Raw genomic sequence first — 26,069 nt, forward strand, 5'->3', positions numbered from 1 at the left:
TGGGCTTCGGTTTTACGTCACATGAAGAAGAAGACGACAACATGGGCTTTTTCGTTTTCATTGTTGGGCTTTTATATAATTGTTTCAACTTTTTAATTCGAGCAAATTTATAATTTTTTATGGACTCGATATATTTTAAAAAAGATTTTTTAAAAATATCAATTTAAAACTGGATTTAAAAAAATTATAAAAAATAAGTTTTTAACTAATATGTCTATCCTTGGATATATTTTTTTGGCATAATGTTAAGTAATAAAATTATATTATCGAAAATAAATTATCTTAAAGGGTCATATTTATCAATTAACTTTAAATAGATGTTAAATAATGGTATCATTGAATTATATCATTATTTTGTTGATTTATCATTATAATTATTGAATCTAGCGGATTGATCCAGATATATAGATTTTAACAAACTATAATAATATGGTTTACTTTGATAAATATAGTGAGATTTGTTTGGGTCAACTTAAAAAAAAAAATATATATATATATATATATATATATATATATATTATTTAAAAAAAATAATTAATTCAAATTAATCTGATAACCTACGAGTAAATCCAATCATTTATATCTTAAATCAAGTCTGGCAATTATATCTAGTACCTTATAATTAAATAAAAAAAACATGGACATTATAAGGGACATCATGGTCTGTTCATATTATATGGTGTCGGTTTTTTAATGGTTTAGTGAGTGTTTGTTTTTACATTACAACTTACCTTTCAAAATGTTTTTAATCTAAAAAAAGCATAGTTTTAAAACTTGTCCCGACCTAGCGGGTCGACTCGGGACCCAACCGATCCGGGACTGGAACCGGGTTAGGTTTAAGAAAAAATAAGGATAGGAAAAACTCGGGGGTGACCCGACGGGTTGATCCAGGGACCTAGATGACCTAGGGTGATCCAGTTAAAAATTCGATTGCAACTCGTTGACTTTTGTTTTTTTACTAAAACGACGTCGTTTTGATTAAAAAAAATTGACTCGAGCAGCCCGATGACCCAGTCAAAACCCGGAACCCGGGCCTTGAGCCGGGCCGGGTTTAAACTATTAAAAAAAGCATCAAATTGATTTTTTGGATGGTTTTAATGTGTCAAAAAATTTAAAAAAAGTAAAAGAAATTATTTTAATAAAATTTTTAATTGAAAAATATTTTTAAAAATCAATCTACACTACAATACCATACACTCCCATGATACCATTAAACCACACAACATCTTACGCGCATACACTATATATATAATTTTCAACCAATCATAAACTCTCAACTTTGCAAAGTAAGTAAATCATGTATTTGGCACTTTTGCCATTTTAGGGGGAAAAACTGTCTGCTCAAATTATAGTATTTTTTATTTTCTTCTTGCTTTTGGTGAATGATAGAGGGCGAAAGATAATAATTTCCTGTCATCACAGCTAGGCATGAACCTTTTGACACCTCGTGCGTCGGAAGAAATTATCACAAATAAATTTATCGATTAATCATAAATTAGTTTTTATAATTTATGAAAATAATTTAATTAATCTTTATTTTATGATAATTAATTTAATAATCCATGTGGTTTTGTATTTGTTATTAATTTGCTGTACTTGTTAAACTTCCGTAGCAAGGCATCGATGCCTTTTCTACTTTCTTTTCTTATCAAATTTTCATACTTTAACTATTATTTTCTCTTTTTATGCTAGCTTTCAACAAATAAAAACATTGAAATTAGAAAAAAAAAATCAAAACAAATAGCAAGAATTTGAATGATCATCAACATTACAGATTGAAATTACCCTGAATGAGATGGCATCTAGATTTTTTTAATCAAAATTAAAGATTTTATTAATCCTTTTCCTAATATAATACTTCATGTTCTAACAAAAATCTACATGTGTTTAGTAAGGGGAAATACTATATGTATGCTAGAGAGAAAAAAATAACCCAATTAAAGTGATCGCGTGAGTTAGATAATACATATAAGAGTTATTAAATATGGTTTGACCTTGTAGACCAACTCAATAATTCAATAACCTCGAATCTGATTTAAATCGAGTCTTATATTAAATTAAGCTGAGAATTGATCCGATTAACCTAGCATATCAATTTATAGTCAAATCAAAACTTGGGTAAGATTTGGTTCAACTTTTAAATATTTTTTCAAAGCTATATCGTTTTAAACTTTAAAAAAACTTCAAAACAATATCGTTTTGGACTCAATTCATGATCCGATCCAGGTTTTATAACTATAAATATATCAAAAAAGAAGAAGAAGAATGACAACCTTTATATTCATCACCCCTTAATTCTTTTCCCTTTTTTTCCATTTAAAATGAGGTGATCCACAGCCAAAGAGGGCAAAAGCTTGACAAGCAGACATGCCACGGGGGAGTTGATGAGACAAAGAGGATCACTTGCTTACGCGAACTTGTTCAAATAACTCAGCAGCCGGCACAACGTGAAGTTCAAACACCAAGGATATCGAGACTTCTTTCTAATGACAACATCAAAGATAGAAATGAGCATGATAACAAGAGAATCAAGAGAGATGGATAAGAATGATGATAGAAAAAACAAAATCAAGGAACAACGTTAAGTTCTTTGAATATTATTTTTTATTTAATAATAGAATTTATAAAGGGAAAAATGATGTTGTTACTATTAAGTGAGAACTAAGGATGGTAGAATTTTGTAAATACATCCAAAATGCTTTTCAATGATAATATTGAAGAAAGAAAGGAGCGTGGTAGCTTGAGAATCTAATCTAAGAGAGGGAGTAAAAATGGTGATGGCCAAAAAAAAATTAAGGGACAAAGTTAAATTCATATGAACATTATTTTTTATTTTATTATAGTATTAAAAAAATTGTTGTTAAGCGTGAATTAAAGTATGCAAGCAATGATGTCTAAGAAAATCCAAATAGTTTATGAATAATGTTTGTGTGTTGGATGATTGATTAATTTCTTGATTCTAATAATTTGATCAATTATTTCTTGCTAAGGTGCTTAGTAAACCAAAGTACTTAGTAGTTGGTACCCGCAAAAGATCACTTTTGATAGATCCGAGAACTTTTAAATGTTTAAGTAAGCTTTTTTTTCTAAAGAGAGAAGACAATGATATTTTAGAAAAAGATGCTTTAAAGATATGTATATAGTAGAGAATGAAGATTGTGAACATGGAGTTTGAAGGATTCATGAGGTATTTATAGCTCATGAGTCTTATTCTTTTGTTGAGATAAGGGGTTAAAGTGTAATTTTACCCTGATAGTTTTAATGAGAGATAAATATTTCTAACATATGCATTAACGGGGGATAAATATATCTTACACAAATATTAATACGATGGAAATATCATTAGTCATTGTGAGATTTTTATACATTATCTCTTACACAATATTAATGTTGATGAAAAATATGATAGGCCCAAGATGATTTTTATACACCTAAAGATGATAGGGATGGTATAATAAAAAAATATATATAATGAGTCTATGGAAGCTGGGCTCTTTCCCCAGGTCGAGCCCATGAGGGGTGGGCTTTTCCCTTGAGTTAAGCCCTTGAGAATTGGGTTCGGACACTTTGCCTGAAACCTTGAATTTTAGGCTTTCAAGGAGAGTTTAGGCTCGATAAATTTTGGTTTATTAGTAGAAATTGAAGATTTCTTAAAAAACTAATCCTCTAAAATTTAGTGACATATTAAAAGGCCTTAACATTTCACTATAGCAATGAACAGTGAAATGCCAATGCCTTTTATAATTTGGTCCTCAAGTGTTTTTATATAATTTCATTCTTCAAAATTGGATTTAATGTGTATTAAACTTCATAATTTATTTTGATTCATTTTCTATAAATTTATCATAGTCTTATGATCTACATTTGGTAGGTTAACTCAATTAACTCGGGTTATTTTTTTTGCTCTTTTTTTTAATTGATTTATTTCTCAAATTAATTATTCAATATTGAGTTTATTGTGAATTTGGATTCATATTTTTTCTTCTTTATATGGGGTTATTAAGATTTCATGACCAGAGTGTCGAGCTTTACGGGGTAGTTGGGTTGGCTTGGGTTTTTTTTTTTCATTTTTAATTGAATATTTTCTTTTCAATTTCATCCTTTCAACATTGGATAAATTGAGAATTGGACTTTATAATTTTTATTTATTTTCTTTCTATTAAGTTATCCTAGTATCATTATTCAAGTTTGACAAGTTTAACCTAAGTTAACCCATGATATTTTTTTATATATTTTTCTTAATATATTTTTTCCAATTTAATCTTTTAATATTGGGTTGATAGAGAATTGTGCTTCATGATTGATTTACGTTTTGCTTTTTATGGGGTTATCATGGTCTCATGACCAGGGTTACGAGTTAACCCAGTTGCCTTGAAATTTTTTTTATCCTGTTTTTAATTTAGTTTTTTTTTAATTTCATCATTTAATATTGAATTATTTGGGAATCATGCTTCATAATTTATTTCGGTTTGCTTTCTATGCGGTTATTTCAGTCTCATGACTCGGGTTTGATAGATTAACTCGGGTTGACTCGATTTATTTTCTAACTGAATTTTTTTTTCAATTTCATCCTTCAATATCGAGTTAATTGAGAATTTGGCTTAATATTTTTTTATGTTTATTTTTAATAAGGTTATCAGGATCTTATGACCTGAATTGCAAATTTAATAGGTTAATTTGAGTTGATCCGAGTAAATCCGAGTTGATCCGAGTAAATCATAGTTGATCCAATATGTTATCATTTTAATATTTTAAAAAAGATATCGTCTTGAGTTTTTTAGCCAAAATATATTTTTATCGGTCATTTGGGTTTTCTTTGGACCTACAAAGTCAACTATGTCATATCATGTCAATCTCCACATAATTTATTTTTTTCTGTTAAAATACATGTTAGCAACATCTGAATAATTTTTTTTACATTTAACAAAATTTTGATCTGACTCACAACGTAGCGCGGACAATTACCTAATGCTTTACTAAAAGATGTTGTATTTATTGTATTTTTTATTTTAACTTTTGTCAATTGCGATTTATTTATTTATCTTATACTTTTAAAATGATATTGAAATATTTTATAACTTTGAAAATGAAATTGAAATTCATATATGCTTGTCTTCTTATCATTCTTAATGGAAAAGGAGGATAGTGAAAAATTTGAGAGAAAAAAAACATATTTAAAAAATATGGAATCTAATTAAAATAAAGCAAATTAAAATTGAAATTGAAACAACACAAAAAAACCAGACTTTATAAAGATAGAGACTTGAGCACCTCCATCGAAACTCAACCAAAAAGTGAATGCATTGTGAAAATCTAAGCAATCTAATGGTAGGCATTACTGTAACAAGACTTATATTGCCCCGTGAGTAGATTCAAGACCCGACCGACTTGGAATTTGAACTAGTTCGAGTTGAAAAAGAATAAAATCAATTAATCTAATTAAAAATTTAAATTAACTCGACTTGATTTAATTTTTAATTAGTTGAGTTTATTTTAAAAAATTAAAATTAAAATAATATTATTTTAATTAATTAAAAAAAAAAGATTTTGAAGCAATCACTTCTAACCTGTAACCTAGATGGGTATTATAACTATGGTAGGCATGATTGACATAGAGATGACAACGATGTAGACCATGTTAATGAATGCAATGGAGTAAAATGGTTTTAATTTCTTTGTATCATGAGATTGCATTGTTGAGAGAAAAAGATTTGAGACCATAAGAACTGAGTTTTGTGTTAAGAACTTAAGAATTGAAGAGAGAATTAAAAGAAGAAAAGAAAATGAATGGGGGGGGGGGGGGAGGTGGTAGGATTACACATTACCAAATTTATTTTTGCATGCTATGCTAACTAACTTCTTGACCATCTAACAATTAACTTCTAACTAACATTTTTAACTAACTTGTAATTACATGGAATAATCACATGTTAAAATTAACCTTAATAATTGCTTCTGTTGTTGCACTAGTTATTAAGCTACTGCTAATGTATGTCATTAATAAATCTTTGATGTAACTTTTTGATTTTTGTGTTTTTTTTAACTGTTAATCCCAACTCGAGAAAGAAACTGGTCACACACCTAAATTAACTCTGAAAAACTCAAAAATATATTTGAGGTTTTAATATCTCACATGAAAAAATAAAAAAAAAATCAATATATATATTAAAATAATAAAGTTTAATATCCTTCCATCAAAGTTTTCATATTGTATTTTTTTGATTTTGTTAAAGTTTTTTTCTTTTCAATTTAACTCTTCAATTTACAATTTTTGATGCCCTAATTATCGGGGCAATTTGAAAATATATAAAACATGTAAGACCAATAGTAGCTCTGAACAATAATGAACGGCGATATAAAATGTCATGTTGCATGGCACCATGCTCTGATAGTTTTATTGATGCAATAGTGCAAGGCTGGTTGTGATCGAAACATAAAGTAATCAATTATTGCAATCTGATACATTTATTTCAAGCTCTCAACTCGCTTCAACTAAACATGCAATACCTATATTATCACCTTTACTTCTAATAAAGACCCAAGAAAGCACCAAATTAAGTAGCTGAAACCAGATTGAGACAGAGACATGCCAAGTCAACCTTCGGATGCACCAGGTTAATGGCGTTTTTTCCCAGTAGCTACTTCCCAACCTTGTAAAATGTGATTCACAATTTCCTCTATGCCAACTCCATGCTTCACCTGCAGGTACATTATGAACAGCAAAGGAAATAAGCGCAACTTTAAGAGAAAGGTTATAGACATAGGTTGTCTCACTGTATACAGAGCAGCTCACAGCCTGGCAGACCAAAGAATTAAATCGTTCAAGAACCAAAAATATGAGAAGATGACAAGTCCACAAGCATTGAATAGCTGGATAGGGCAGGTTCTCTGTAACTAAAGGATAGCCTAAACATAAGCCAAATTCGGAAGAGAGAACTGTGAAATAACCATCATAAGAGGAAAAGGCCTAGATTCCATAAACAACAGCAGAAGAAAGGAAAGAATATCTTATTGAAGCAGAGCTACTTGTTTCACTAAACATGCCATGACCAATCGGAAGTGGAATGTCTAGCTGTATACCAGGATGGAAATATATGGATTGTGTATATTTCCAAACAAACCGTAAAATAGATCAATTCATTGTGCATAAATCTGCATAACATTTCTTGTAAGCCCATATGTTATACGGCAATTGTGATCCACCTATTATGTTGTGTGTGCGCATGAGTGTGTAGACTAGACTTAAAGACCCAAAAAGGCACCATTATAGACCCTCTTTTGACTGTGCAGATGTCATTCTTTATGAGTAGAAGCGGTGAGGCAGTGTTATGTGCTAGTGATGCTGCATTGTAGGAATCAACAGAGAAAGGCATGGGAGGAGGAGCGGACAATCTGGACAGGGGATAACAGGATAACATGGTGAAGGGTGAAGACTTGAGCATTGTATAGGGTGGAAACCCTAATTCCTTCTGGGATGCTCCATGAATACTCTAGAGAATGCCCCAATCAGATGGTAGCACATGCAATCCCTCAGCATTGGAGAGACTTGGTGTTAGTACCCTCCATTGCTCAAGTTGACCCCTGCCACAACGTTCTCAGCTGTCAACACTGTTTACACCATCTCCAACTCTCTCTATTGCGTTCTTTCCTGTACTACAACATCACAAGCATACAACAATGCCTCCCTGCTTCTATTTAGAAAGAACCCGTATCACAAGCAGTGTGGTCTGGCACTTCAAACACAAACTGGGTTGGTGAAATTTAGCGTGTTCTTAAGATTCTATCAATTTGTATTGTTTCATTTCTTTTCTTTTCTTAGGATTGATCTCCTAATTCATATCTTTTCTTTTCTTAAAATTGATCTCCTATTCTATGTTGTATCTTCCAAAGCTTTAGACAACAAATTACAAGATTGTCGCGAGCTTGCCACAAACAAATGCAATCAAACATGAGAAACAGAGTGCTAAACTAACCTGAGCAAAAACAAATGGCCCTCCATCCCGCATTCTAAGTGCATCACGCTCCATGACAACTAAGTCAGCTCCAACTGCTGGTGCAAGGTCAGTCTTGTTGATAACCTAGGATTGTACACAATTAATTCGGACTTCCTGGTAATTTTACATTTCTATACTTGGCCAACAAGATTGAGTCTGAGAGATTGGGAACAGAAGAAGCAGCTATGAGAATGAGAAAACATACAAGGAGATCAGCTTGGGTGATGCCTGGGCCACCTTTCCGAGGAATTTTATCACCGCCAGATACATCTATTATATAGATGATATAGTCAGCCAGTTCCCTGCTGAAGTTGGCAGCCAAATTATCTGCACCATACAAGTTCAACTAGATGATTTCCTTTGCTAATCGATACAAAGTGTATACAAATAAATTTGTAAGGCAGCAGTACTCTTCTTACTAAAACTCATCTGTCAACATGTTAGAAATAGAACTGCCAAAATTCTTCATCACTATCTAACTTCTGATATCCTTACTTGAATAAAAACAACTTGCCTGGAGTAATATACAATAAAATTAACTTTGATGTTCAGCGATCATCAATTTAATGTCAGTTTACAGCCACTTAAATATGTATAGTGGTATTCAGTATTGAGTTACCTCCACCAGATTCACAAAGAAGAAGGTCTGCTTTGAACAAGTTAGAAAGCTCCTCAAGAGGGCCAAGGTTAATGCTGATATCTTCACGAATTGCAGCATGTGGGCAGCCTCCAGTTTCAACAGCACGGATCCTCTCCTCAGGAAGTGCTCCATGCTTAATCAAGAACTCACCATCCTCTTTCGTGAATATGTCATTTGTTACCTAAAATAACCATATAGCTCTCCAGCACTTAATCAATCTCTCAATCTACATGACCATGCATTTAAAACGATTGACGATAGAAGAGAACACAAATTATGCCTCATCTGAAAATTTTAGGTGAAAAGCTCTTAGTTGAGCCCGTGTTATTTTCTTCTGAAATTTTAGGCAAAAAACTCTTAGTCTAGCAACTTTGAGGCACAAGTATGAGGATCATTTACAAAGATTAATAGCTATTTACGAATTAATGTTTACAAAGATCCATAAACAAAAGAACAATGAACTCCTTTCAGGGCTGGGCTGCAGCTGCTAATTTGCTGCTTGAGATAAAACTGGGTTCATTAAGCTGGAACGTTTACGTTTAACAAGTTTGACATTCATAATAATCAATAACTTCAAAATCAAATTCAACAAAAAAAATAAATCTCAAGAACAATTAGCAAAAGAAAAATCTCAGAATCCCATCTTAGATTATCACTCACAGCAGCAAGACTGTACTTGTCCCGCAACAATTTACATAAAGACAGCATCAAAGCTGTTTTCCTGACCAGAACAAAACATAACATTCAATCAGCGATTAACACCTAGAATTAAGTGTAAAAAGAATTAGAAGGGAAAATAGAGAGATACCCAGTACCCACAGGGCCACCAATACCAACAGTGAAAGCTCTTTCATTGAAATCCCTTGTGAGGATTGGTTGTGCTCTCCTGCTAAAGAAGCCAGGAGAGTATATGGGCTCATGTGAATGTGGTGCTAGTCCATCATGGCTATGGTACACCCTCCCATCTGGGCCTACCCTTGATGATGTTTTCCTGCTCCATTATCAAGAATCACACTTCTATAAATATATATTTCAAACCAACAAGAACGAATGGAATGAATTGGAGATAAGAATCTTACTCATCATGGGTATGGTCATGCTGATGGTGGTGGTGATCATGGTCATGATGGTGGTGGTCATGGGTAAGGTGATCTTGTGAAGCCATTGATTGAAGTCTGCAAAAGAGTTCGCTGTAGTGACTTGTGAGGGTACAATATGTAAACCAAGAACGCAGGAAATGATTTTTAAAATTTTTAATTTTTTTTAAAAATTATTGTTTTTATAGAATTTTAGATTGTTTTGATTTTAATTTGTTGATATTGAAAATAAATTTTAACAAAATATTATTTTCATATATTTGTTTCGGGTCTGGATGCACAACTGGGTGTCACTTTCGACTTTGTTTGCAGCTTCCAATTAAATGATTGCGGGAACAAGTTCGTGGAAGGGGAGATAGAAGCCATAGTTTTTTTCTTTTCTGGGACCATATTACAGCAACAACAGCAGAGAAAGCGAGATTGTAAAAGCAGAATGAGAGACATCCATATCAGAAAGGTAATGTGACAAAAGCTATCAAACATCAACATCTCATCACAACAAATTAAGATGTCTTAATATTATATATTCCACAAGCTCGATGAGCTTCAGAGGCAGTATGACATCAACATGCTTGTGTCCATGAACTGACCCAGTAAATAAGTACTGCGTACAAGAAAATATGCAGGAACGGAAATTTATACAGCAGCTTCAAAATCATTTCTTTAAAATAGAAAAAGAATTCAGTGACCATGCATTTAGAGCAATTTTACAGCAGCTTCAAAATAGAAAAAAGGGAACAAAAGAACTTGCATTTAGAGCAACTTTACAGCAATGCCTCACGCCATGGAAGTATGAGTGCTGAAAAATATGCTACCTAGCCCCCTTGTTGTCCAAAACAGATATTTAATGAATGCCAAAAGGTTATGGTAGAAAATCCATAACAGAAAATTCAATTTTTTTAAAACAATCTCCCCTCCACTTAAAAACACGAGAAATAAAGCGTGGATACAACAAAGTTCAACAAATGCTCTTATTCTCATATAAAATTCTGTCACTATTATACATTTTTTCTCTGTTCTGACACAAATCCTGAAGCTTAAAGACATTCTCATTCAACCCATAAACCCTAAGACATCGTTTTTAAACAACCCAGCTATACAGCAAAGCTACTATGCTATTCTCCTTTAGAAGCATCACATAGCCTCACCATACTTGCACAAGCAAACATGCATCAAGCACCATAAGGCAAGCAATCTGGTTCAAACAGGTTAGGTTTCTAAATCCACAACGAAACATAAGTGTGGAGAACAACCTAATTAATGATCACATAACAACCAAACAAACAGACTCTCCACAACATTCACGTCGACGCAGACAAGCAGCAGAGGCAGAAGTGGGGAAATACATTAGCGCCAACGTTGTTTCAAATTCGCACACAAGCAGCTTCTCAAAAACCTTAAAAACACTAGCTTACCAATAAAAGACTCGACCAAACCACGTTACTGCATTAATTCCCCATGCTTACGCATACAAACATGACTTACCTTGATAAATCCTTAAACATTTAATCAAAATGCAGACCAAAAAAGAATTGCCCCAAACAAACAAACCCTAATTTCGCTTCAATCACGCATAATTTTCAAAAACTCAACATTGCACCCCACTTCTAGGTTTCCAGAGTAGAAGCAGAATAACTCAAAAGGTAAAGCAATAATCACCTGAATTACGAAATTAATAAGCTAGGGAAGGGCTTTGAGGCAATTAGTGACGACCTAATTGCACACTTTCTCTCTCCAAGGGTTTTATCTTTTTTTTGGAAATCACAAAAAGGAAATGAGATTTGCCCTAAAAGATAACAACTCGTTGGAAATGTTAGCCATGAGAGCGAGCGATTCTGCTTCAAGAATCTTTCTGTCTATAAATATGTTCTCTCTGTTGTTTTTTTATCGTTTTAATTTTTTATTTTTTCCCTCGTATTCATGTGTGAGCTTGTTTTATCTTTTCGAAATCGAAGGGGGTAACCATGCGAAACCTCTCCCTCTCACGTAGTTTTACATTTCAAAATTGTTTTTTTTTTAATAAAAAATTATTTTTTATTTTTTATATTTTATATTTTAAATTAATATTTTTTTAATATTTTTCTAAAAATTATTTTTTAAAAATAAAAAAAATATTACTTCAATATATTTTTGAGTGAAAAATACTTTAAAAAATAACTTCAACCACATTCTCAAACATCGTGTAATAAGTTCAGTTATTAAATGATAAAAAAACTATTTACAAGATATTAAAATCCTTTTTTTAATTTTAATTTCATCTTTAATATTAGATTTATTAATAATTAAATTTTATAATTATTTTTAATCTTTTTTTATATGGTTATTTCAGTTTTATAATCTAAATAATTGATTTAACAAGTTGATTCAATTTTTTTTTTTAAATTGATTTTTTTTCTTAATTTTATCTTTTAACATTTGGTTGATTAAGAGTTAAGTTTTGTGATTTATTTTAATTTGTTTTATATGATTTTATCTATGTCTCGTAACTCGAGTCACGAATTTGATAGATTAAATTGAGTTTACTTGATTTGTTTTTTTGTGTCTTTTTTTAAATCTATTAAGTTTTAATTTTATCATTCAACTAGATTTATTGGAGATTGAATTTCATATTTTTTTCAATTTACTTTTTATGAAATTATCTTAGTCTAATGACTCGGACTGTGAGTTTAACAAGTTTACTTGGTTGACTTGAGTTATTTTTATTTTTCTAATTGACTTTTTTTTCAATTTAATTCTTTAATATTGGGTTAATTGAAAATTAGACTTTCAAATTTTATTTTTGTAGATTTTTTTTAAGTTATTTGTGTCTCATAACTCAAGTCACGAGTTTGACGATCAACCTGAGTTAACTTAAGTCTTTTTTGTTCCTTTTTAATCAATTTTTCAGTTCAATTTCATCATTTAATATTAAAATTTTATTGGGATTGAGTTTCAAAAAAAATTTAAAATTTTTTTATAAGGTCATTTCAATCAATAACTTGGATCTCGGGTTTGACAATTAACTTAATTGCCTCGATTTTTTCCTCTTATTCTAATTAACTTTTTCTTTTCAATTGTATTTTTCAATACTATATTGATTATGAATTAAACTTTATGATTTATTTAATTTTTTTTTTATAAATTTATTCTTATCTCATAACTCAGATCATAAGTTTGACGAATAAACTCAAATTGATTTCATTTTTTTATGTCTTTTATTAATTGATTTCTCAGCTTTAATTACATCCCCTAACATTAAATTTATTAGAGATAGAAATTTATAAATTTTTTTCAAATTATTTTTATAAAATTATTAGAATTTTATAATCTGAATAATGAGAACAACATACATTTCGGGCTGATTTTCATCAAACAAGTTCTACTATTCAACACAAACAAGTTCTATAAAAAGTTAGGGTTCGTGTTGATTTTCATCGACTTCCAATAAACCTGCCAACCAGTGCAGAGATCCTCTCAGATTCTTGTGAGAATGTCTTCTCAACTTGTCTTCTCTTGTGTTTAAAAAAACATTTAGGAACTCAGACAAGCACAATCTCAAGTTCTCTCACAGAAAACTCTTGTACGTCCTCTCCTCTGTTGTCTATCTCACAGCAATTTAATAGTAAAGTATCAACTTCTGAGACTGCATATAACTCAAGCAGTCTACGTTAACTTCAGAATCTTTCCCTTCTCTTGCTTTCTTTAAAATCAGTGTACATTACAGACAAAATGCTTAATAATGTAACTTTTTTTGTTTATTTTTTTGTTGAGCAGAATCTGCAGATGCACACACAAAAATGGTATCACGTGCGAACAGATTATGAACATGAATATAGGATACAAAGAGTGCAATTCCCATCAAAAATCAGGTTTCTTCTTCGGAGACCGAGTCACCTCAACTGATCCAAGAAGGCTTCGAAGCTTCTTTGCGTGGCTAGTCATCCCCTTAATAGAATAAGCTTTAATCATTGTTCTATATGTAACTTTATCAGGCTTACAACCTTTCTCCTCCATCAACTCAAGCACTTCTTTCATCTCCGCGAAGCATTCCAGCCTACCATATGCATCCACTAAACAATTAAAAAACACAGTATCCAAAGTTACATCTGAATTCTCAATGAAACGAAGAACACTCCCGATTTTCTCAGGTTTCCCAGCTTCCCGATAAGCTCGCACTAGAGAGCAAAGTGTAACACAACTTGGCTTGATCCTCTCTGACCGCATTAGCCTAAACAAATACTCCATCTGTTTTAAATCCCCCGCTCGTCCAAATGCATCTATCACCACATTGTAGGTAACAATGGTCCACGAGTAGTGGTATCTTTGCATGTATTCCATGACTGCACTCATTTTCTGGTAGTTTCCAGCTTTTCCATAGGAATCCAAGAGAATGTTGAATGTCTTAATATTGGGTTCAATCCCAGCACTCTGAAACTTCTCATAACAATTCTCCATCATTTCCATTTGTCCGCTGCCACCGAAGGCTCTGATTGTTGAGTTCATGGTCCAAACATCAGGCTCACAATCCTGCTGACTCAACATCTCCATTAGTGTTGCTTCCATCTCTGCAAACCTTTTAGAAAGTAGAAATAATGAGTTGCATCTCCACAATGGAGTGGTAATATCACGCTCCATCTGGTTGCCAAAAACACCAAAACCAATTGCTTCCCATATGGATTAGGTGACAAATGCATGAAAGATAAACAAAACCTGCGAAAAATGGCAGCAAAGGAAGTGTTGAAGACAGAATTGCGAAAGAGGGTGCAATAGAGAGCTGGAGACAATGGGTAACAACCATTCAATTATCAGATGCACAGTGACTGCCTTTCTCCTCCCATCTAAAGGAACTGAAATATCCTCAAAAGGTGAGGCAATATTTTTTCCCTGCACTTTGCTTTGATGCTTTCAGGGGACTAGCTCACGGGAAGTTAAAATCAATACTCTTTTCCAATTGCATTCTTGGCAACCAGATGGAGCATTAAAAAACTTGAAGGTACCAAACAGGGTAGCTGAGTTACATTTTTGCTTTGCCATAGGCATCGATGAGAGTATTGTACGTGACTGTGTTGGGTCTGATTCCCAAAGATTCCATGTCAGAAAGCAGCACCTGCACTTTGTCAAAGGCAAAAACTTGGAGGCATGATTTTATGAGGATTGAATAAGTGTGGACATCAGGTCGGCAATCAGGAGTGTTTTTCATTTCCTCCATAATAGAAAATGCTTTGTCAAAGAGACCACTTCTTCCATAGGCAGACAAAAGAGCCGTGTAGGATTCATGAGTCACAGCACAGCCTTCATCAATCATAGCTTGAAATAGTTGGTGGGCCTTGTCTGGTTGTTTACACTTTCCGAGCATGACGATGAGTTTGACATACATCCCAGCATAAGGCCTGTACCACAGCTGCTCTCGAAGTAGTTCAAAAACCTGACCATAATCATCAAGTCCTCTACTTTACTGTGATTGTAGTTCAAATACTAAAAGCAAATATGGTCAACTGGACAAATCACTTTGAAAATAGTTCCATGCCCAAGCACACATATTTTATACAAGAAGGGCAATGGAGGATCAAAAATACAGTTTGGATGGCAATGTAATAAATTCCATGAAACATACAAGCTCAATAAAATTCTCTATGACACAAACCAACATGGCCTAGTGGTTGTGTACCCAGTAAAATTTCGTTGAGCGAAGCAGGTTCCAGCCTCAGTGACTCCAGTTTATTAGGGGGGGCTACATCTAGCCTAAGACTCAATGGACCTCCCAAGACCAAAAAAATCTCAATAAATAAACGAAGGCAGAAGACCACAAAATAAATAAATAAACTGTAAGTATAGACCCACCAACCTCGAGAGCAGAAGCCCAGCGCAATGCGGTGATTCTTTCATGAAGAGCTTCAAGGACAGTTTGCGGAAGCAACTTCTTTGAATTAGTAGGACCTCTTTTCTTCTCAATTACAGCTTTAGTAGCCTCTCTTCGCAGAATCACAGATATCGCCTTCTGTGATGCAATTTTCCTGTTAACCTCTTCTTTTCTCTCTTTCTCTTCTTTCTTCTTCAGCTTTTCCCACTCTATTTCCCTTCTCGTCATCTCTCCTCTCTCGCTCCTACCTATAGCAACATTATTGTTTGCGGAAAAGGAAGGGAAATTGGATTTGGTTTCGGGTCTGGATGCACAACTGGGTGTCACTTTCGACTTTGTTTGCAGCTTCCGAGTAAACGATTGCTGGAACAAGTTTGTGGAAGGAGACAGAGAAGCCATAGTTTTTTTTCTTTTCTGGGACCATATCACAGCAGCAGCAGCAGCAGAGAATGTGAGATTGTAAAAGCAAAATGAAAGACATCTATATCAGAAAGGTAATGTGACAAAAGCTATCAAACATCAACATCTCATCACAACAAATTAAGATGTCTTGATATTATATATTCCACCTTTGTTCCACAAGCTCTATGAGCTTCGGAGGCAGAGTATGACATCAACATGCTTGTGTCCATGAACTGACCCAGTAAATAAGTACAGAATACAAGAAAATATGCAGGAAAAGAAATTTATGCAGCAGCTTCAAAATAATTTCTCTAAAATAGAAAAAGAATTCAGTGAAACATGCTTTCAGATCAATTTTACAGCAGCTTCAAAATAGAAAAAAGGAACAAAAGAACTTGCATTTAGAGCAACTCAACAGCAATGCATAACACCATGGAAACATCAAACATGAGTGCTGAAAAACCATGCTAGACAAAGGTGTAAAACTGAGAAGACATTTAATCAAAACACGGAACAAAAAAGATTGTCCCGAACAAACAAACCCTAATTTCGCTTCAGCCACGCATGATTTTTAAAAATTCAACATTGCACCCCAATTCTAGGGTTTCTAAAGTAGAAGCAAAATTACTGAAAAGGTAAAGCAATAATCACTTACGAAATTGAGAGGCTAGGGCACAACTTTGAGACAACTAGTGACGTCCTGGCCGCACACTTTATCTCTCCGAGTTTTTTTTTTTTTTAATTTTTGCAAATCACAAAATCAAAACGAAATGAAATTTGCCATGGAAGTTGACAACTCATTGGAAATGTGAACCATGACAGCATGCTATTCTGCTTCAATAATCTCCCTGTCTACGAATTATCTTCTCTCTGCTATTTTTTATTTCGATAAAAATTGTGGTTACTGAACATGAATGAGTAGAAGATACTACAGGACACATCTCTCATGTAAAAAGTACAAAAAACTCTTATCCCTTTTATCATTTGTTTTTAGATAATAACGAAAAGATACTTTTATAACCCAATTCTGTGTTTTCAATTTTTTTTTTTCATTTTTTTAATAAAAAATATAAGCAATTTTGTTGGCAAATAGATTGACGAGTGATTTAAATGCATACACTTGAGATGGAAGAATTAAGCTGAATCTTCGATAAAATTAGAAACTTAATTCTTCTCTTGAAGAACCTTAATGTGATTTAAATATATACGCGTCTACGGTCTGAAGGGTCGCTTTGTTATTGTAGCAGGATTTAAAATAGTGTTGAGTCCTGCTTATCCTATAATTCAATCGCGTTGAGTCTTGTTAAATCTATTAAAGTTGGATTTTATCCCTATTAAAATTAAAATTTTATTTTATTTTTTTTATACGATAAAAAGTATATAAATAGATGAGAATTTTTTATATATTATACAAAAATTAGGTAGTGATATCTTTTTTTATTTGAGATTGGGTTGAGTTTTCTTATTAAAACATATTTGTTTTTTTCTTTTAAAAATTCTTTTAAAAATAATAATAATAATTAATTTTTTTCTTTACTTCAAATTAAGATTTTTATTTTTTTTCCTCTTGAATTTTTTTCAAATAAAAACATTCGGAAAAATTATAGGAGAATTTTTTAATAATAAATTTTTTTTCTTTACTTCAAATTAAGATTTGTTTTTTACCTCTTGAATTTTTTTTTTCAAAATAAAAGCATTTAGAAAAATTATAAATTTAATATTGTCGTATTAAAATTGATGGAGCTCTAAATAAATTTTTTATTCATATAATATACTTTATATATTTGTATTATATATTTTTTAACAATATTTTTTTTTACTTCAAATTAAGATTTTTCTTTTTCTTTCCTCTTGAATTTTTTTTTTTTCAAAATAAAAGCATTCATAAAAATTATAATTCTAATATTTTTATATTAAAGTTGATAGAGCTTTAAATAAATTTTTTATTCACATAATATACTTTATATATTTGAATTATAAAAGAGAATTTTTTAACAATAAAATCCATTAAAAAAATTTATAAATACTATAATACAATATTATTTTGGATCGACGTTGCTGGTCGTTTTGCCAAACATGACCCAATGACGCTAGGCCATGCTGTCTTGCAGGACCCAACGTTATTGGGTTCTTCTGACAAACATGACCTAATTACACGAGCCTATATGGGTACCCAGCTACTGGGTCATTATGTCAAGCATAACCTAATGATGGTGGTCCATGTTGCCCAGTAATGTTGGGCCCAGATGGATACCCACCTATTGGGTCCTTTTGCCAAGCATGACCCAATAATGTTAGGCCCTGCTGCCCAGCAGCGCTGGTCCCAGATGAATACCTAGTTGTTGGGTCATTCTATAAAGACCCAAGTTTATTGGTTCTAACACTGCCGCCAGACCCAATGATAGTGGGTCTAGGTGCACCAGGACCCAACAGCGGTAAGCCTAAATGGGTACCCAACTTTTGGGTCGTTCTGCCTAGCATGACTCAATGATGTTAAGTCCTTCTGTTAAGCACGACTCAATGATGCTAAGCCATGTTGCCCAGCAACGCTAGGCCCAGATAGATACCCAGCTGTTCGGTTCTTTTATCAAGCATAACCCAATAATGCTAGGCGCAGATGGATACCTAGCTGCTAGGTCCCTCTACCAGGACCCAATGATAATGGGTCTGGGTGCCCAGTAACGGTGGACCCAGTTGAAACAGGACCCATTAAAGTTGGGTCTTGTCTCCACTAGGACCCAGCATTTGTAGGCTCAAAGTAGTGAACATGATCCATTTATGCTGGGTATTGTTGTCAGCAAGACTTAGCAGCGGTGGACCCAGAGCTACGAGCATAACCCACTAAAGTTGGGCCCTGCTTCCACTATGACCTAGTAAGGCCCACCCGCGAGGTCAATTCGGAACTCAGGCGACCCGGAAAAAACCTGGTAAAGTTCTTTTTTTTTATATTTTTCTTGAAACCTCTTTGTTTTTATATTTTTCAGTTGATTACTAAACTCATTTCAAAGTTCATTATATAAATACTAGAAGAATATTTTATTTTTTTCAATATGAAATTTGAAATCCTTTAGTATATATACTCTATGTTCATAAGAAAAAGTTATTTTTTTTCAATATGGGATAAAAAATATTTTTATTTGAATACTTAAACTTAGAAGAATAAAATAGTATCTTTTTAATGTGCGATAAAAGGTATTTTGAGGTAATCTTTTAAACTTAATTGTTTAAAACATTTATAACCTCTATCCACATTGATTATTTCTTAATTTTTTCATATAAAATATTAAAACCTCAATTTTTTTTTTCAATTTTCATAGTTTGATCCGAGTTAACTCGTGTGACCCAAAATCCGATCCCTTGGCTGGGTCAACCCCTAAGTCATATTTGATAACTATGGTTGTCATGCAAATATTTTTTTAATTTGTTATATTTTTTGAACTATCAAAATACATTGAAAAAATCTATATAAATATGTTTTTATAAAAAATAAAAATATTTAACAACCATTGACTGAAGTCTGCTAAAGAGTCCGTTGTGGTGACTTGTGAGGGTACAGTATGTAAACCAAGAATGCAGGGAATGAAGCTCGGTGTTGACGGCTGAAGCATGTGGAGGGCGATGACAGTGCTAAAATGTTTAACAATGATTTTTAAAACATTTAAATTTTTTTTTTTAATTATTTTTTATATATAATTTTAAATTATTTTGATTTTAATTTGTTAATATTAAAAATAAAATTTTTAATAAATATTATTTATATAAAAAATACTCTAAAAATACAACCACAATTATAATTTTAAACACTACCATCAAAGTCAACATGTGTTTTTGTCGTGGTTAGCAATAATTTGGACAAGGATAGCCTATTGACTAATTTGAAGCTATGGTTATTAAAAACAAATAACCAACAAAACATTAAAATAGTATTTTTTTAATTTTAATTTCATTTTTAATATTAAATTTATTAAAAATTAAAATATATAATTATTTTTAATCTATTTTTATAAAGTTATCTCAGTTTCATGATCTAGATCGTAGGTTTAACAAGTTGACTTTAATTTTTTTCTTATTTTTTTAATTATTTTATTTTATTTCATCATTCAACATTGGTTGATTAAGAATTAGATTTTGTGATTCATTTTGGTTTATTTTATATGAGTTCATCCATGTATCATGACTCAAGTTACGAATTTGATGGTTTAATTTATGTTTACTTGATTTGTTTTTTGAATCATTTTTTCAATTCATTTTTAAATTTTAATTTTATCCTTCAATATTAGATTTATTGGAGATTGAACTTCATAATTTTTTAAGTTTATTTTTTATGAGATTATCTCAGTCTAATGACTCGGACGGTGGGTTTAACGGGTTAACTTCGTTGACTTGAGTTTTTTTTTATTTTCTTAATTGATTTTTTTTCTCAATTTCATTCTTCAACATTGGGTTAGTTAGGAATTAGGCTTTAATATTATTTTTTTTGGATTTGTTTTTAAGATTATCTATGTCTCATGACTCAAATTATGGGTTTAGCATGTTAACACAGGCTAACTTGAGCCTTTTTTGTTCTTTTTTTAATCAATTTTTTAGTTTTAATTCCATCTTTCAATGGTAAGGTTTTATTGGGATTGAGCTTCTTAATTTTTTTAATTTTATTTTTATAAGGTTATTCTAATCAATGACTTGGACCATGGGTTTGATAAATTAACTTGATTGCCTCGATTTCACCCCCTTTTCTTAATTAACTTTTTTTCTTCTCAATTTCATCCTTCAACATTGAGTTGATTGAGAATTAGACTTAGTGATTTGTTTTAGTTTTCTTTTTATGAGATTATTCTTGTCTCATAACTCGGGTCATAGATTTGACGAGTCAACCCAAATTGACTCGAGTCAAAACCCGAGTCATATGCTGTGTCCTTCATTAATTGATTTCTCGGTTTCAATTATATCCCTCAACATTATAAATTTTGGGGATAAAGCTTCATAATTTGTATTTCAAATTATTTTTATGAAGTTATCACAGTTTTATAACATAAATCACAATTTTTATGAATTAAATCGGTTGACTTGAGTTTTCTCCTATTTCTAATTGACTTTATTTTTTTTCTCAATTTCAACTTTCAACATTGAGTTAATTGAGAATTGGGCTTTGTGATTTGTTTTGGTTTATTTTTTACAAGGTTATTTTCATCTCATGACTCGGGTCACGAGTTTAATGGGTTAACCCAAGTTTATTCAAATCATTTTTTATGTCTTTTTTCTAATTGATTTCTTTTTCCATTTAATATTGCAACACTAGATTAATTGATAATTCAGCTTTAAAATTTATTTCAATTTGTTTTCTATTCAGTTATCCTAATCTCATAACTCAGATCGTAGGTTTAACAGGTTAACTCGGGTTGACTTGGGTTATTTTTTTTCATTTTAATTGAATTTTTTTTCAATTTCATCATTCAACATCGTTTTTATTAGAAAATGAGCTTCGTAATTTGTTTTGGTTACCTTTTATGGACTTATTATGGTCTTATGACTCGGCATGTGAATTGGTAAGTAGACCCAAATCAATCTAATATATTGTCATCCTAGTATTGATAAAAAAAAAATTGTACTTGAATATTTATTTTGAGTCAAACCATATTTTTATTGTCATTCAAATTATCTTTGGACTCTCCAAGACAACCGAATCACATCGGGTCAATCCTCACACAGTTTAAAAAAAATACTAGAAAAAATATTAATAATGCTCATACATTATTTCACACTAAAGTTTTTTTTTATCCAACCCGTAGTGCATCGCATACCAATGATCTAGTACAAAACTAAAAGTAAATGGTGTTTTATTGTAATAATTGTAACATTATGTTATTTTTCTACTATGTTAAAAGTTCATTTTAGATCTTAAATGTTTTTATTAACACATATAATCTTCATTCTATTTTATTATATATAAGCATCGATCTTTTGATTTATAATTATATTTTATACTCGACTTCAAGAAACACCTTAATAATACCTACACATTTATTTTTTTGCTTTAGAAAAAAATTATTTGATCCGCAACGAATCGAGCCGAATAGATGCTTTAACATTTTTTTTTTCATTTATTACCCATATGGTTCTTGATTTTTTTAATTAAATGCATGTGCATGCTTTTTTATTTGTCATTAGGATATTATTTTGAAAAAAAAGATTGAAAAGGCCTACATGTTCATTTTTCTTTTGCTAAAAAATTATCAGATTGTGGGTCAAATACCTCGTATTTATTAAACTCAGTTTAATTCAGTAAATTGATTTAAAAAATCTAAGATTTAAAAACTAAATCAATCTTAAGTTTCTAGTTCAATTAGAGAAGACATTGACTTAACTAAACTTTTTTGGCCCAGTCAAGTTTTTAGTAACTTGGTTAAAAAACACTGCCATTATAATATAAATTATTGACCTAAATTAATTCAATAACCCGTAAATAGATCAGATCTCAGGGCAGAAGGATTAATTTATGTTTACTATATTTTTTATTCAAAGATAAAAATGATATTATTTTGATCAATTTTTTTTTAAAAAAAATTAAAGATAGGATTTTATTTCAGGTCGACCTAGGTTCTTAACTAGATCAAGTTGGCTCAATACCTTAACTTGTTTTTTTTTGCGCAACTCGGACTGTTTCAATCCCATGTCAGCCGAGTTCTAAATCGACCAGCTAGGTCAATTTATGCTTTATAAGTAGGGATAATCCAACAACTCCAACTCTTCTTCGTATCAATTCACCTAATCAGGTCTAATAACTATATTATTAACCAGCAGATGAGGTTGCAATGGACAATGCCACACACATAAAATTAGATGAACGGAAAGAAGCCAAATGGAATTGAAGGGGTGGCCCAAATAGGTTAGAGAATTGTGCTTCGCTGGTCAATTGTGTTTCCCTGTTTTCGGCCTTGGCTTTGGCTTTGATGATGACAGAGTGTGCTTAAATAAAGAACTTCCCACTTCCTTTTAAGGCCTTTTGCTCCTCCTGAAGCTTCGTTTCTTGTTGCTGCTCCCATTTTAAATCCATCGGTGGGAATTTACTTGGACATAGGCCCGGAGCCAGAAATTTTCTGTAGAGGGTTGTGATTAGGAAAATTTATATAGAGGGCAAAACTTAAGTTTGACTAATTTTAAATTTTAAATTGTTTAAGAGTAGCTATAACCTATTATATTGTATGTTTGGAGTGACTTTCACCATAGTTATTAAAATTGATTTAGGAGCTTAATCGGTTAAGAAGGTGGGTCTAAATTAATTTATGTCAACTCGGAAAAAAAATAAAATATATATATATATATAAAAAAAAAAGATTTTTAATATTTTATCTGAAAAAATTTTAAAACAATACATGTGAAGTGTAGTATATTTATTCCACATAAAAAATTTAATAAACAATTTATGTGGATGTAGCCAATATAATTATATCAAATTGATAAATTAAAAAATAATATATGTAGATATAAGCTATATATAATTATCTCATATTAAAAAAATTTTAAAAACAATCTATATGAATATAGATTATAAAAAAAAATTGCGATGTTAAGTATTCATAAATTAATTTTATATTTTTTAATTTTATTAAAAAAATGTTAAAAAATAGGTCTCATTCTAATTTGACCGAGCCACTTACAAGTCTATATTTTGCTTATTTAAAACTCGACCAAGACCTCAAGTCACTCAGATTAACTTATTAGACCGAGTTAAATTTCATAACTATGTTTTGGATACAAATCAATTTTAATAGATTATGATTTTTAATTATGATCTTTTTCTTGAAACTACAAAAACAACTTATATTGGTGGTTACAATTTAAAAAAAAATACATTTGAGAAGCTTGTATATTTATTATTTTGTTAAAAATATTATCCAAAAATAACTGGTATATATACTAAAAAAAAATGATATTTTATTATAAAAATAGTATAATTATAATTTTTTTCAATTGTTTTTATCGTAGCTGTACGGTAGCAATTAAATTATTGCGTACTGCTGGATCTACATTGATGGCATGGTCATGCTTTCACAGCTGGAAGCAAGCCTTACAATCAATGCCAGTTCCGAACCGAGGACGGAATTGAAAAATAATCGAAGTCACTGTATTATGAATCAACATGTGGATTGTTAAATTAAGTATTTTTATTAAATGGCTCAACCAAGTTGTTAAAGTCCTGGTAATGTAAATTGAATTTATTCAAATTAATATTTTATTCAATTTAACTAAAAATCTATCTTAAATCAAGTTTTATATCCTGAATTTTTACTATCAATTTATCAAACAAAGTTAAGATAATGTTTGACATTATCGTATTTTAAAAAAAAAAATTAACTTTAAATTAATATTATTTAATTATTTTAATATACTAATGTTAAAAATAAAAAAATATTTTAATATATTTATAAAAAATATCTTAAAAAACAACTTTTATCTCATTCTTTAGTGTGTTTTAAGTTTAATAACTATGATTTAAAGATATTGGTCATTTTAGAAGGACTAAACTGTACCTTTAGTATTTTTTAAGTCAGCCATGTTTGTTTTTTTCTTCTTATACAAAAAAAAATTAAATCAATATTATTTTAAATAATTTTGATATATTAATATTAAAAATTAAAAAATATAATAATTATATTTTAATATATTTTCAATTAAAAACACTTTAAAAAATCCGTTTACCAAAACACAAAATCATCCCTAGTGTCTACAATTGTAGTTGGAAAAGAAGATAGCAGCTACAATTTTGTTATATTCATGATTCCCAGTCTAGCCTAATAACCACCATCATACAGATGAGGGCAAACCAGACATATTAATGGAGCATTGGGCCACTGGGCCTAGGATGATAATTTGGTCTGATTTGCCAGAGAAAAAAACCTAGCGATGTAAATCATGTTTTTTTAAAAAAAATTAATTTTTATTTATTTTATTTAAAAAATTTATTTTTTATGTTTTTAAATTATTGTAATATGCTGATGTTAAAAATAATTTTAAAAAAATTAAAAAAATTTATTTTGATATATTTCTAAATGAAAAACACTTTAAACTATCACCACTACCATAATCTCAAATACACCCAAAACATGCCAGGATAGTCTTGTTTTCTAGACTAGCAATAAACATTTTTTTAAAAAAAATATTAGTGCAATTAACTAAAATTAATAAATATTTATTATATGACAATAATAAATGATAAGGTGATGATATACTTTCAATATCATTAAAATTCTTAAGGAGACAACAAACACATGAATAATATTTTCTTAAAAATCCCATATTGTTAAGTAAATAAAAAACATGCCTTTCGAGAGTCACTTTCTCATAAATTACTTACGGGTACAGTGACACTACCACTGTCTTATGCTGATTTTTCAAAAAACAATTAATGATTTAAAAGAATAGAGTGGTGGGACTCAAACTTGCATAAATGGGCTGTTATCTTTGTGTTATTTTTAAACAATAATTAATTAGAAAAACGAGGGGGTAGGATTTGAACTTCCATGGATCTTTTGCTGCTTTATACCTTTTTTTTTAATTAATTAGAAGAATAAAGTAATACAATTCAAACTCATAAATATTTATTTATTAAGATTTTAACATTATATAAAAAAATTATAAATGTGAACTCTTAAACAAGTTTCTAATAATAATTTTTTATATTAATTTTTAGCAATCATAATATTATTGTTTTCATATAAAAAATTCAGTCAGTTGATGATGCTTTGTTGCATGTCATGCAAAGAAGGATTATCTTGAAGAATTATGGCGGTCCGTCTGGCCATGCTGATAGCTATCCTAACATGAGAAAAAAAAAGAAAAAGAAAAAAGGTGGTCCATGGAGTCATTTAAACGACACTGGCCCTACATGTGAGAGATCATCAATGCTGGACTTTATGGATAAAGCCAATATTTTTATTATGCTTTGTCAATCTATGCCAGCTACGCGTACCAATAATGAGGTTCCTGTGTTTTTCTACACTTGAACCGACAAAAAGTTTCGGGACAGCCAGGCCGGCGAACCAGTGTTTTTGTTATGACATACTTTTAAATTCGAAGCTCCAAATTCCCGTCATGCACAA

At 30.9% G+C, this 26,069-nt stretch overlaps 2 protein-coding genes across 4 annotated transcripts; both read right to left on the reverse strand.

Annotated features, from left to right (window-relative positions):
- Positions 1–6,356: 6,356 nt before the first annotated feature.
- On the reverse strand, positions 6,357–11,693 carry LOC133692633 (urease accessory protein G). 2 transcript variants are annotated; one of them, XM_062113718.1, is made up of 8 exons: positions 11,391–11,693; positions 9,714–9,824; positions 9,443–9,625; positions 9,295–9,355; positions 8,614–8,815; positions 8,200–8,321; positions 7,974–8,078; positions 6,357–6,699 (listed from the first exon to the last, which is right to left on the reverse strand). In XM_062113718.1, exons 2-8 carry the CDS (start codon positions 9,797–9,799, stop codon positions 6,616–6,618), a joined length of 843 nt encoding a protein of 280 aa, XP_061969702.1. In that variant the 5' UTR covers positions 9,800–9,824; positions 11,391–11,693; the 3' UTR covers positions 6,357–6,615. The 2 variants fall into 2 exon arrangements, with proteins under 2 accessions (XP_061969702.1, XP_061969701.1); XM_062113717.1 differs by having other exon boundaries at positions 9,714–9,809; positions 11,391–11,692.
- A 1,815-nt stretch (positions 11,694–13,508) lies between these two features.
- LOC133692471 (pentatricopeptide repeat-containing protein At5g48730, chloroplastic) lies at positions 13,509–16,955 on the reverse strand. 2 transcript variants are annotated; one of them, XM_062113444.1, is made up of 4 exons: positions 16,628–16,955; positions 15,556–15,984; positions 14,729–15,135; positions 13,509–14,283 (listed from the first exon to the last, which is right to left on the reverse strand). In XM_062113444.1, the coding sequence occupies exons 2-4, from the start codon at positions 15,967–15,969 to the stop codon at positions 13,569–13,571; spliced, it is 1,536 nt and encodes a 511-aa protein (XP_061969428.1). In that variant the 5' UTR covers positions 15,970–15,984; positions 16,628–16,955; the 3' UTR covers positions 13,509–13,568. The 2 variants fall into 2 exon arrangements, with proteins under 2 accessions (XP_061969428.1, XP_061969429.1); XM_062113445.1 differs by lacking the exon at positions 16,628–16,955 and having other exon boundaries at positions 15,556–16,609.
- Between the last annotated feature and the right edge of the window lie 9,114 nt (positions 16,956–26,069).

The sequence above is a fragment of the Populus nigra genome, chromosome 4, assembly GCF_951802175.1.
Source record: "Populus nigra chromosome 4, ddPopNigr1.1, whole genome shotgun sequence".
Lineage (NCBI taxonomy): Eukaryota > Viridiplantae > Streptophyta > Magnoliopsida > Malpighiales > Salicaceae > Populus > Populus nigra.

Excerpts from the sequence above, each read along its gene's own strand:
- LOC133692633 (XM_062113718.1), bottom strand. The coding sequence starts at position 9,799 with ATGGCTTCACAAGATCACCTTACCCATGACCACCACCATCATGACCAT. Across the intron at positions 9,626-9,713 it reads CATGACCATACCCATGATGA|GAAAACATCATCAAGGGTAG; the intron begins GTAAGATTCTTA and ends ATAATGGAGCAG. Across the intron at positions 9,356-9,442 it reads GGTGGCCCTGTGGGTACTGG|GAAAACAGCTTTGATGCTGT; the intron begins GTATCTCTCTAT and ends TGTTCTGGTCAG.
- LOC133692471 (XM_062113444.1), bottom strand. The coding sequence starts at position 15,969 with ATGGCTTCTCTGTCTCCTTCCACAAACTTGTTCCAGCAATCGTTTACT. Across the intron at positions 15,136-15,555 it reads GCTGGGCTTCTGCTCTCGAG|GTTTTTGAACTACTTCGAGA; the intron begins GTTGGTGGGTCT and ends GATTATGGTCAG. Across the intron at positions 14,284-14,728 it reads GCCTATGGCAAAGCAAAAAT|GTTTGCAGAGATGGAAGCAA; the intron begins GTAACTCAGCTA and ends ACTTTCTAAAAG.